The 13,538-nt window shown below is 45.5% G+C and overlaps 1 protein-coding gene across 2 annotated transcripts in view; it reads left to right on the top strand.

Moving 5' to 3' along the window:
* LOC127571646 (constitutive coactivator of PPAR-gamma-like protein 1 homolog) overlaps positions 1 to 13,538 on the top strand; it is a 110,753-nt gene that overhangs the window by 91,695 nt on the left and 5,520 nt on the right. For both annotated transcript variants that reach the window (XM_052018223.1, XM_052018225.1), the window contains one exon: positions 3,427 to 3,529. In XM_052018223.1, coding sequence (XP_051874183.1) covers positions 3,427 to 3,529 — 103 coding nt within the window. The remainder of the gene's footprint in view (positions 1 to 3,426; positions 3,530 to 13,538) is intronic.

Below are 13,538 nucleotides of genomic sequence, written 5' to 3'. Positions count from 1 at the left end.
GGCCTCCTCTACATTGGTGAGACCAAATGCAGACTAGGTGACAGTTTCGCAGAACACCTGTGCTCTGTCTGTAACTGTGATCTGTATCTCCCCTTTGCTAGTCACTTCAACTCCCCCTCCCACACGATCACAGATATGTCAGTCCTCTGCCTCCTCCACTGCCAGGAGAATTCCAAGTGCAAACTGGAGGAACAGCACCTTATTTTCCATCTTGGAACCTTGTAGCCTAACGGTATGAACATTGAATTCTTTCACTTTAAGTAATCCTCACACCTCTTCCCCTGCACCCCTCACCACGCCTCTTCTTCCCTTTCCTAGCCTATCTCTTTTTTCTACCTCCCCTTTTTTTTTCTCCCATCCCCCGGTGGATCTGCTCTCCCCTCTTCCTCTGCACCTGCCTATCACTATCTCTTACCTACATCTACCTATCACCCACCACCTTGTGCCACCCTGCCTCCCCTCTTTTGTCCACCTATCACTGCTCTGCTTTTCCCTCCTATATATTGGACTTCCCCTTTTCCTATCTTCAGTCCTGAAGAAGGGTCCTGACCCAAAATTTTGATCGTCTGCTTTTCTCCATGGATGCTGCCTGGCCTGCTGAGTTCCTCCAGCATCATTGTTTTTCATTCAAATATTTATTTGTCTTCTATTTACACCTTTTAGATCCATGTTTGGTTATTCACTAATGCCTTAGCTATCCCAGCAATCTGTGGAAGACAGATGGCTGGACTGCTGTGACAGCTTGCAAGCCCCTTTGCACACTATCTCCAGCAATGATGGCAGTGATCTGAACTTGCATGGCAGTATTCTAAGCTTTCACTAGATTATCGCCTGCTGCTTGTGCCACAATAGAAGCTGAGATGTTGGCCATTGGACATGGCATCGTGGTTGGATTCACGTGTTCGTTGATTGAAGTGCCTTCTATTTCCAAGTTGAAAAAATAGGCTCAGAGATCTGCACAGTCTTGTGCCAAATGTTGTACTCCTTGTCATTGGCTTGCCCATTAAAGCACAAAACATTTCATTGTACATACCCATCAACCCTCTAAAGTCAGCCCCGTCAGAATACTCACTTGATTCCTCTGTAGCAAAATGTGCCTGGTTGCATCTCCAGGGACTTGTCACCTGCCTTTCTTCTTGCCCATCTGGTGACTACTTGAACCCAAGAAGTTCACACACACAAATGCCAGTGAAGTTACCCTGTAAATTATACACTGTGTATCTGAGCTGATAACTGGAGTTCATTCACTTTTTGTAGGTATTTCCACTACTGACTGATCAGGTTGGCCAATAATTTCCTGTTGGGAAGGAGAGTGGCATATAGGTGCTTGCTTGTAAATCAGATAAGAGTGTGAGATGCGATATGAAGGAAGATTAGGTGTGTGGATAGATTCATCCACATTTGTTTTGCACCCCATCCCTGGCCGCAACCTCTCTGTTGGGGTATGGCCATGAAAGTGTTCTTGGAAGTTCTTGCTGCTAACATCTTGCTGCAATTGTTATTTTCCAGATTGGCTGAGGCTACATTGATACAACTTTGAATGACAATTAATTCAAGTTGCACTCCAGTAAAAGATTTCATAGCACTGTTTTGAAGAGCAGGAGAGTTACCTTGGTATCCAACAGCTGTTCCTTGATCAGCATCACTATAATGGGTTATTAGGCCATTTTCCCCTTGCTGTTAATAGGAACCTGCTGCACACAAATTAGATGCCACGCTTCATACATTGTAACATTGGCTGCACTCCAAAATGTACCGCAATATTCTGAAAGTTATACAAAAAGTACCATATAAATGCAAGTCTTTCTGGCTGTTTTCTGCATGGGAAGTATGTTAATGTTTTACAATGCCTTTAGGTAATGTGGCTGTTATGGTTGAATGGCTGACTGTGTGCCAACTAAAATGTAATTGTAACTGTTGCAGCAGTGCTACTTGTGAAGATGAGGTGAAGCTTAAATTGATTGTGTGGTTTGAGAGATCTTTGGTAGTTGAGGGATTGGAGTACAATGTATCAAGTGGTATCAGAGGCTAGTAATGCAGTTAGGATACAGCATTTGGATTAACCTTCAGAAGTTGTGAGAAGTCATTTAACTTTTTTCAGCACCGCTGTCCGAGTCCTTGGGGCAATATCCTTTATATTAACTTGCACCGATATCTGCTTCCACTGCGATTTGACAATCTCGGAGATGCTTCCTTCCCGCTAGATTTGCCCATAATTAGCTGTTGCAGTGAGTGCCTCTCATTGATCTTTGAGCTTGCTGAATTCCCAACTGCATTTTACAGCCTGTTACATTTCTCAAATATTGGCACGGCAGGAAGAGGGTCAGGGAGGAAGATCTGTGACTTGGCCCTATGTGTTCTGATGTATAATACTTGTTCTTCCTGGATGACTGACTGGGAAACCCTTGGTACCATTTTCTGGGTTATACTGTTCCCTTGTGTGGGGGGAGGGATCTTTTGCTAATCACCTTCCATGCTCCACCCCATCCTGGACTGCGCTAGAGATCCCATTCCTTACTGGAGTCTCACTCCTTCGGTGACCTTTTCACTCAAGGCTGCAGGTGGATTGAGGCTGCCTGCCAAATCACAGGCTGGGAGATTAAGCTTTCAGCAATATGCCGATCTCTTTGCTGATGAGAGGCTGGTTGGGTGGTAAACCATGCGCCGATCTCCATGGGTTTTGGCAATCTGGCTAACTTCCTGAGGAAAAATTGCTAAGGTATTGGCAGTTACGTCCATAACCATCGGTTAGTGGCCCAGAAGATTCAGCCCTGTCTCTTTTCCATCTCCTCTACATTTCTCCAGTGCAGAGCTTGCTTTCCTCGTCCTATTAGTTTTCTGGAAAGTCACAATCGTCCCAATAACTTTGAGCATCTACTGTAACCACAATGCTCCTCAAGAATTTCAAGTTGGTTTGAAATACTGCGGGCTATCTGGTGATATTGTGTCTTTTGTTGAGCTGTGCAGTTATTCAACAGCACAGTGCTGGCTGATTGATGCATTATTTAAATTAACAGGGAGTGTGAAACCTGTATGGTGTCTGCATTACAATCAACGATTGCAGATTTATCCTGCATCAGGATCTTTGCATCCACTCTTAAGATACTTAAGTGGCTTTCGGTGTCTGAACATTGACCTCTGTGGATAAATGTGGAATTCAGTGGATATTGAGGGAAATACTATTAACCCAAAGTGCAGTATGTTGCTTTTACATAGATTATTGGGAGAACTATAATATGACTATAACGCCAGGTTTGCAAAGTTTGAATTTGGACGTATAGTATTTAACAAACTTAAATTTTTAAAGCGATATTATGAGATTGAGTATTTTTTTAAAGTGCTTTGTGACACTGTACTATTGTTTTATTGTGCTCATGTTAAAGGCATTTCATGCAGCTGAAATTTTTGCCTTTTTTTTTGAAAAAGACGTGCAAGAGGAATAATCTCCAGCCCAGCTGCTAGTCGTTTCAGCAGAGGACCCAAGTACCACACTAAAAGTGCTGCTGTTTGGAATGTCAGAAATCAGGGGGTGAGCCACAAGAAAAAGTTTTTATTCCTCCTGTTAGTTAAATGTATTGGCTTTGATGGAATATTTATTTATAATCACATTGCATGAGAACACAAAATGCTGATGGTACTGTTGTATCACCAAAAATAAAGCAGGCTAGGAGTTCTACCTACCATTTGATAGGGGTATTGACTCTGCTATAAATTGCATGGTCAAATAATTTCCGAAACTGTGGCTGGCACGCTGTAAGTGAGGCCGTGAATTGATCTTAGACCATGGGTGGTGATTTGTGCTATAGTATCGGTAAAAACTTACTTAAAGTTGAGGAGTTGGACAATTGTTGCAGCTGCAAGTTAGTTGCATCAGTCGAAGCTTGCCTGTTCAACTTTTTGAAAGTAGAAAGTCTCTAACTATGTGATTTGCACTTTAAAAAGTGCAAAACATCATGGTAGGCACACAACATTGAATCATGTTTATGTGATTAATCCAAAGCAAAAAAAGTCACTTGAGTAAATGAAATCCCTCTCTACCTAACCAGCTTCCTGCTCCTTATTCAACTTGTTTCCCCTTCTATTCACTTATCATCCCAGGTAAGTCCACTGTTTTTAATGGTGAAACATGATGAAAGAGGGATTTGATTGGAGTCTACAAGGTCTAAACAATCTGTGGGACTCTGCTCAAGCAAAGCCCTAGATGAATTTCACACTCACATGGAGGTGGAGCTGAAATCCGTTCTGGAGAACCTGGATTTAACTCTTGATGGTGCTAAAAGTGCAAGTAGAAACGTAAAGAACATTTGTAGCAAGGACTTATGGCAAAGAACTTATAGCAAGGTCTCCAGTTCAGACCATGTATCCATTGTATGTGCTTTGACTACTGGCTTTCTAAACCCACTTCCATTTGCCCATATAACTAGGGTGATGATAAAGCTTGCTTAAATGTGCTCCAAGTTGCGTTACACTCCAAGGAAGTTTATACTATAGACCAGCATCTCTGGTTTTCAGAAGATATTATGTTCTATATTGAGCCCTGATGAAGGGTCTCACCTGAAACATCGACTGGTTATTTCCCTCCATAGATGCTGCCTGAACTGCTGATTTCCTCCAGCATTTTGTGTGTTATGTTCTATATATAACTTTATGGATAGATAAATAAAACTCAGAGTGGAAAACTTTGTGGTAGGAAGTACAGTGCTTGTAATTTTTTTGTGAAGGTGATCAGTTAGTTTGCAATTGCTGTTCATTCTATTCTTGCTTAAGTGACACTCTTCCAGATTCTCGAGAGAGTAATTTGGCCTTTCCAACCAAAGGGTATGATGCCACTTTGGCAGCTAAATCATCAGGACACTCTCCTGCTCCTCTTCAATTAGTGACATGAGATCTTTTGCAATCCTCTTTGCTTTTGGTTTATTGTCTCAGTGAATGGTTGTAAGGGTTTAACAGTGGAGGGTATAGAATAAGTGTGTTAAATATTTTAGTACCAGGATATCAGGTATGATGTGCACTTAGTGGAGGATTAATTTTATGTTAGTGGTGTGACATAAGCAAAAAATAAGCATGTTAAAATAACCATGATTGCTCAAGGAAAACTGTAGTCGGTGTAGACATCGTGGGCCGAAGGGTCTGTTCCTGTGTTGTGCTATTCTACATCCTATGTATGTTAAAAACAAATCTGGATGTGTAAACTTAGGCCACTGGATAGTGTCAAAATGAAGATACTGAGGAAAAAAATAGGATGAGTCTGCTTCCTCAGCAAGTGCTGAATCATTCACATTGACAGTAACAACATGAAGCAAACTTACAGTGCTGGGAAAGATGCTGCTTACAAGATTAAAGCCCCACCAGGTGTACATTCTTTCCTTAACAAGAATTGATGGCAAGGGAATCATCAATTGCAAAATTGATAAGAAGGAAGTAGGGGCAAGAAACAAAAGTCAAGTAAACATTATGTTACCCAGAAGAGAAAGTAAAGGATTGTAAAATTACTGACAGTTGGGAGTTCAAATGCTTATTTGAATCTGGTCAGCAATTATGCTTGCAGGAAAAATTGTAGGACATGAGAGTTTTATGATACAACTTATGCTAAATTAACAGTAGGCCTATAGGTGGAACAACAAACAGTTAATTTATTCAAGAGATAACTTGTTTATGATAACCTGCTGGCCATGATAAATTACTGGCCTATGGGAAAGGCAGTGGGCCTCTAATTATCCAAAGTGACTATAAGAAAGGCACAGGGAAACTAAAACTACACAGTCACCAGGAGCTGCCTGGTGTTAATCGATGCTAGCCTTGGCTTTAGCTGTTTGCAGTTTCATACGATTTAGGAGATTTTAGAGCTTAAATTTTCTGAAAGAACCAACCATCTGTCCAGTCTGTTCAGGGCATACTGTCACTTTCCAATTTGTGTTGTAAATGTTGATGGTCACCAGCATAATTTATTATCATTGTCACGTTCCCAATAAGACCATTCATTCCAACCAAGGGTAAGTGACTGAAGACAACTTGCCGAATCATAGAACATAGAACAGTACAGCCCAATGTGGGCCCTTCAGCCCACGATGTTGTGCCAACCTATATAAACCTTATCCACATTCAATCTATCCCCCTTCACCTCCCATAACCCTCTATTTTTCTTTCATCCATGTGCCTATTTAAGAGTCCCTTAAATGACCCTATCGTATCAGTCCCTACCACCACCACTGGCAGTGCATTCCAGGCACTCATCACTCTCTGTGTAAAAAAAAAAGAAAATCTACCTCTAACCTCTCCCCTGAACTTTCCTCCATGCATCTTAAATGGATGACCTCTAGTATTGACCATTACCACCCTGGGGGAAAGGTGCTGGCTGTCCAGTCTGTCTATGCCTCTCATAATCTTATCAAGTCACCTCTCATCCTCCATCGCCCCAAAGAGAAAAACCCTAACTTGCTCATCCTCTCCTCATAAGACACATTCTCTAATCCAGGCAGCATCCTTGTAAATCTCCTCTGCACTCTCTCCAAAGCTTCCACATCCTTCCTATAATGCAGTGACCTGAACTGAACACAATATTCCAAGTGTGGTCTAACCAGAGTTTTATAGACCTGCAACATTACCTCACGGCTCTTGAACTCAATCCACTGACTAATGAAGGCCAGCACACCATACGCCTTCTTAACCACCCTATCAACTTGCATGGCAACTTTGAGGGATCTATGTACTTGGATCCCAAGATCTTTCTGTTCCTCTACACTACTAAGAATCCTGCCATTAACCTTGTACTCTGCCCTCAAGTTTGATCTTCACACTTCTCCGGATTGAACGCCATCTGCCACTTCTCTGCTCAGCTGTCCATCCTGTAATATCCTGATGCAACCTACAACAACCTTCTGCACTATCTACTACACCGCCAACCTTCGTGTCATCTGCAAACTTATCAACCCACCCTTCCACTCCTTCATCCAAGTCATTTATAAAAATCACAAAGGGCAGGGGTCCTGGAACAGATCCCTGCGGAACAGCACTAGTCGCTGACCTCCAGGTCAAATACTCTCCTTCTACAACCACCCTCTGTGGCCAAGCCAATTCCGAATCCACACAGCCAATTCACCGTGGATCCCATACCTCACGACTCTGCATGAGCCTACCATGGGGAACCTTGTCAAACACCTTGCTAAAATCCATATATACCACATCCACTGCACTACCTTCATTAACTTGTTTTGTCACTTCCTCAAAAAACTCTATTACGCTCATGAGGCATGACCTGCCCTTCACAAAGCCATATTGACTATCCCTAATAAGAATATGCTTCTCCAAATGCTCATAAATCCTGTCCCTAAGAATCCTCTCCAATAGTTTGCCCACCACTGAAGTAAGACTCACTGGTCTATAATTCCCAGGATTATCCCTTTTACCTTTCTTGAACAATGGAACAACATTTGCCACCCTCTGGTACCACTCCTGTGGCCAGGGAGGACGGAAAGATCATCGCTAATGCCCCAGCAGTCTCTTCCCTCGCTTCCCATAGTAATCTGGGGTATATCCTATCTGACCTCGGGGACTTATCTATCCTAATGCTTTTTAGTAGCTCCAACACTGCTTCTTTCTTAACCTTAACATGCTCCAACACATTTGCTTGTTCTATGCTGCCCTCACATTTGTCTAAGTCCTTCTTCCCGATGAACACTGAAGTATTCAGGACCTCCCCTACGTCCTCTGCCTCCAGACACATTTCCTCCCCCCCCCCCCCCCCCCCCCTTATTCCTGAGTGCTTCTACCCTCACCCTAGTCATCCTCTTGTTCCTCGCATATGTGTAGAATGCCTCAGGGTTTTCCTTAACCCTACTTGTCAAGGCTCTCTCTTGTCCCCATCTAGCTCTTCTAAGACCCTTCTTAAGCTCTTTCTTGGCTACCTTATAACTCTCAATAGCTCTGTCTGATTCCTGAACATTAAATATGCTTCCTTTTTCCTCCTGACTAAATGTTCCACCTCCCTTGTTAACCATGCTTCCTACAACCTACCATCCTTTCCTTGTCTCATTGGAACAAAACTATCCAGAACTCCATGTAAGTGGTCCCTAAACAACCTCCACACTTCTGCAGTGCATTTAACAGAAAACATCTGTTCCCAACTTACGCTCCCAAGTTCCTGCCTAATACCATCGTAATTTGCCCTCCCCCAATTAAATACTTTCCCATATTGTCTGCTTCTATCCTTGTCCATGGCTATGCTAAAGGTCAGGGAGTTGTGGTCACTATCCCTGAAATGCTTGCCCACAGGGAGGTCTGTCACCAGACCAGGCTCATTGCCTAGTACCAGATCTAGCATTGTCTGTCCTCTAGTCAGCCTGTCCACATATTGTGTCACGAATGCTTCCTGTACACACCTAACAAATTCTGCCCCATCTAAACCTCTTGCACTAAGCAGGTACCATTTTTTTTAATTTCAAAAATAAACTTTATTCATAATAATAAAAAATACACAAAGGAAGAACACAGTGCAAAATACAAAAGCTTAACATTCATGGTTGTTACATTCAGTAGTGTAAAACGTAAGGAGAGAAAAAAAAACACACAAACAAACAGCACCATTGCCAATTATGTGCCTCCTTGAGGCGATACACCTTTCATTGTTCAAGGGGCTTCCCCACCCTACTCAGCCCCTCCATGTGCGCTAGCGGAAGGATGGTCCTTCCCCACAGAGCCTTAGCATTGGCTGCACCAAGCTTCAGTGCATCCCTCAGCACGTACTCCTGGACTGTGCCAGTCTGCAGCATTCCCTTACACACTGTGCTGGAAGACCAACAAGTTTCAGACAGCCCAAAGGATGTCTTTCACCGAGTTCAGGACCTTAGCAGCACTTGATGTCTGTCTCAGTGTGTGTCCCTGGGAACAGCCCGTAGATCAGAGAGTCCTCTGTTGCACAGCTGCTGAGGATGAACCGGATGCATCCTTCACCACACCCCCTTAGCAAATCCACTGTCTGCAAAGAAGTGGGTGTCCGTTTCTTCCCCACTGCAGCCGTCCCAAGGACAGCGTACATTGGGGGTGATATGTCATCTGTAGAGGAAAGCTCTGACTGAGAGGGCACCTCTCACCGCCAGCCAAGCGAGGTCTTTGTGCTTGTTGGTTATATCTGGCGATGAGGCATTCTGTCATGTGGTTTAGACTGCTCCAGAAACAAACCCACAGAATCCATGGTGTCCCTGTCCCGCAGTGTCTGACGTACGTTCCGTGCTGACCACTGTCTGATGGACTTGTGGTCAAAGGTGTTTACTTGGAAGAACTCTTCCACAAAGGACAGGTGACGTGGCTACGTCCAGTTGATTGGGGCATTGCGTGGTAGAGGGGCCAGACCTATCTTCCAGAACATCAGGGACAGGTAGAACTGCCGGATTGTCCAGCTGCATCAATGATGCAGTTGAAGTCACCGGCCAGAACGACTGGTAAGAACATTGCTTGCAGTGGTCACAAGATCACAAGACAAGGGAGCAGAAGCAGGCCATTCGGCCCATCGAGTCTGCTCCAAGGAAAGGGAAATAGAAATGAGAAATGGGGAATGGGGGAAGAAGAAGAAAAAAAAAACTATTCTAATCCCAATTACCGGCCTTATCCCCATATCCCTTGATATCCTGACTATTTAGATATCTATCTATCTCCTCCTTGAACGCCCACACTGATCTGGCTTCCACTGCTGTACGTGGCAAGGAGTTCCACAAATTCACCACCCTCTGGCTAAAGAAATTTTTCCTCATCTCTGTTTTGAAACTGTACCCTCTAATTCTAAGATTGTGCCCTCTGGTCCTGGACTCACCCACCAAGGGAAACAGCCTAGCCACATTTACTCTGTCCTTTCCTATCAATATTTTAAATGTCTCTATGAGGTCCCCTCTCATTCTTCTGTACTCCAGCGAGTACAGTCCAAGAGCCGACAAACGCTCCTCATCCTTAAGCCCTTTCATTCTTGAGGACAGCTAGCCGCTCATTCACAGGTGAGGCGCATACATTAATTAGCCAGAGTGGATCGTTACAATACTTTACGTCAGCCAGAAGGAGCTGCCCCCACCACTTCTTTGACGTCAGTGATAGAGAAGTTATCTCCCCACAGCAGAATCCCCAGGCCGGATGCACGACTGTCATTCCCCCCCAACCATATAGACAATCCCTGGGACCACCATCGCGACCACCTCCGATAGTTACTGAGATGAGGCAGCCCACACTCCTGTAAAAAGGTAACATCAGTCTTGACCTTGGCAAGGTATTGCACACTGCACATGCTTAGAGATGCCAGATTTATCTCCATAGTTAATTAAGTTCAGTGATCACAAATGCTGTCCATTGTCAATCAGCCTGAGCCCTCATGCCGACAGCCTTGGTGAAATACAGTACTGTTTTTGGGCTCAGGTACTGGGAATCGTCCTCCCCAGGGTGTGGTGATGCTGGTGGTGTCGCGCGGGGGAGATTAGTCTCTGTTCCTGTTCTGCCCTCTGGCTCTGTTTGTTCTGTACCCTCCATCTCTCGGAGCTGGGATGCGCCGGACGTCGTGCTGCTCCCAGTCTCCTGGAGCTAGGGGCTGATGGTTTCTGTGCTGCTCCCAGTTTGCTGGAACTGGGGGCCAATGGCCTCTGTACAGCTCCCAGTCTCCTGGAGCTGGGATGCGCTGGTGGCCTCTGTGCTGCCCTCGGTCTCCTGGAGTTGGGAGGCAGCAGGCTGAATTTCTTTCTCGCCTGTATTTGTCTGTGGCCTTTCCTCCTTTTCCCCTCCATTTTGGTGCTTCCTCTGCCTGCATCAACACTTTCCCATATTGGTTTCATCCCCCAAATAGGAGAGCTTGCTGGCACCTGTCTGTTGCTTTGCCCTGTTCTTCCCATTACTTTTACTCTCCGCAGCCTGTTGTCTCTTGGGTGGTGTCTTCTGGGACTTTTTTCTTTTCACCACCTGCCATTCCGCTTCTTGTCCCTCTGCCCTCCCCTCTTCCATTGACTCCTCCTCTTGGGGAAGGGTCTGGGGGTTTGTGGCTGGGGTTTGGGAGCTCGAGGCAGTTGACTTTTCCACAGCCCTGGTCTCAGTCTCTGCTGGGGCCTCTGCACTGGTAGGGGATGTGCCAGCATTCCTCTGGGGTTGTCAGTGCCAGCTCCCCCTCATTACCTGTGCATAGATACAGGCACGTTTTGGCAGGCCTTGTAGAGATGACCTGGTGGCCTTCTTGCCTGCAGTTCTTGCAGATGACCGCACTGCATTGGGCCGCCACATGTCCAGACTTGTTGCAGTTACAGCACGGTCTTGGTTGTCCTGCATATACCATGTAACTGCTGTTCCCTCCGATGGCAAACACTGAGGGAGGGTAGATGGTGGCACCATCAGCATCCAGCCTTAGCTTGACCTTCACCTGGTACTGGCTGGTCCAGATCCCAAACAGGTCCTTGAAATCCACACAGCTTCCTGCTCCCTCGACGTAACGAGCCAGGAAGATGAGGACATCCACAATGGGCACATGGGCATTGAACATGTGCACTGTTATCTCACACTCCTTCTGGGTGGGGAGGGTGAAGAGTGGCTGTGTCTTCAGCAATGACAACGGAGCCTCATTCCCCCTCTCCCGAAAGTCCTGTCACATCTTCTGCCAACCCACCAAGTACTTGAAGGTAACGTCAAAGTACCCGTTACCTGGGAAGTCCTGGAGGCAGTAGATGTCCTTCACCTCAAACTTGCAACACTCCAGTAGGACCTTCTTGATGAAGAGGTCCCTGGTGGAGGGATTTCCCTCACTGAGGTCCTTCACTGCCACCCTGACAATGTTTTGAGTCCCATGTCATCCTCCTGAGGCGCTCGTCGCTGCAGCCCTCCTGATGGAGCTGATGGGTTACAGCAGCTAATTTGCTGGAAAAGTGTGTTAGATTGGTTTCCCCATCAGCATCAGGATCTACCCCTATGACAGCAGGTGAAGGTCTTATCAGGCAGCCACTTGATCACGAAGAGTCACCGTAGTTTTCCTTTTTTAACGTCATTGTTTGAATTCACCCCGAATCTGTCTCCATGATTATTATCTTGGGAGATCGCCTTTTTGATCTTGGTCTCTCCCCTGCCAAGTAAGTATCAATATTAGGGAAGTTGAAGTCACCCATGACAGTAACCCAGTTATTTTTGCACCTTTCCAAAATCTGCCTACTTACCTACTCCTCAGTGTTCCAGTGGCTATTTGGGGGCCTATAGAATATTCCTAATAGAGTGATTGCTCCCTTCTTGTTTCTGACTTCAACCCACACTGACTCAAAAGATGTTCCCTCCATGATGTCCTCCTTCCTACAGCTGTGATACTACCCCTGATTAGCAATGCCACCCCCCTCCACCTCCCTCCCTATCCCCTTTGAAACATCTAAACCCCATAACCTCAAGCAGACATTCCTGCCCTTGCGACAGCCAAAATGGCCACAACATCGTAATTCCATGCACTGATCCATGCTCTAAGTTGATCACCCTTATTCTTAACACTCCTTGCATTAAAGTTAACACATTTCAACCCATCTAACTGACTGCATTTATGCCCTATCCCCTGCCTATCCCTCCTCACATTCTCTGTACACATCGCATCTACTTCTACACCAACTGATCCATCATCTAACCTAACACTCCAGTTCCCATTCCCCTGTCAAGCTAGGTTAAACCATCCCCAACAGCTCTAGTGTAAACCGTCCCTTTTGTACAGATCATACCTACCCCAGAAAGATCCCAATGATCCACAAATCTGAACCCCTGACCCCTGCACCAACTCTTCAGCCACTCATTAGTCTGCCATATCTTCCTATTCTTTCCTTCCTTGGCACGTGGCACAGGCAGCAATCCAGAGAATACTATACTTGAGGTCCTGCTTTTTGGCTTCCTTTTTAACTCCTAACTCTTCAGGATCTCATCCCTTATCCTGTCTATGTCATTGATGCCAATGTGTACCTCTACTTCTGGCTGCTCACACTCCCCCTTAAGAATGCTGTGCACTCAACCCGAGACATCCCTGACCCTGACACCTGGGAGGCAACATACCATCTGGGAGTCTCGTTCTTGTCCACAGAATCTGCTGTCTGTTCCCCGAACCAACGAATCCCCTGTCACTATCGCACTCCTCTTCCCCCCTCTTCCTTTCTGAGCCGCAGAGCCAGACTCAGCGCCAGAGACCCGGCTGCTGTGGTTTTCCACCTATGGTTTATCCTCCCCCAACAGCATCCAAAACAATATGCATTATCGTCACCAGGTATGCTGTACCGACTGCCTATTCCTTTTCCCCCTCCTAACAGTCACTCAGCTACCTTCATCACGCACTCTAGGTGCAACTGCCTCCTGGTAACTCCTACCTATCATCTCCTCAGCTTCCCGAATGATCCGGAGTTCGTCCAGCTGCAGCTCCAGCTCCCTAACATGGTCTGTAAGAAGCTGCAGCTGGACGCACTTCTTGCAGGTATAGTTATCAGGGACACAGGAGGTCTCCCTGACTTCTCATATCCTACAGGAAGAGCATACTACTGCCCTGACTGCCATTCCCACTGTTCTAAAAC

The sequence above is a fragment of the Pristis pectinata genome, chromosome 6, assembly GCF_009764475.1.
Source record: "Pristis pectinata isolate sPriPec2 chromosome 6, sPriPec2.1.pri, whole genome shotgun sequence".
Classification (NCBI taxonomy): Eukaryota; Metazoa; Chordata; class Chondrichthyes; order Rhinopristiformes; family Pristidae; genus Pristis; species Pristis pectinata.
Note: the sequence above shows the minus strand (reverse complement) of the source record. Positions and strands in the feature narration are given on the sequence as shown.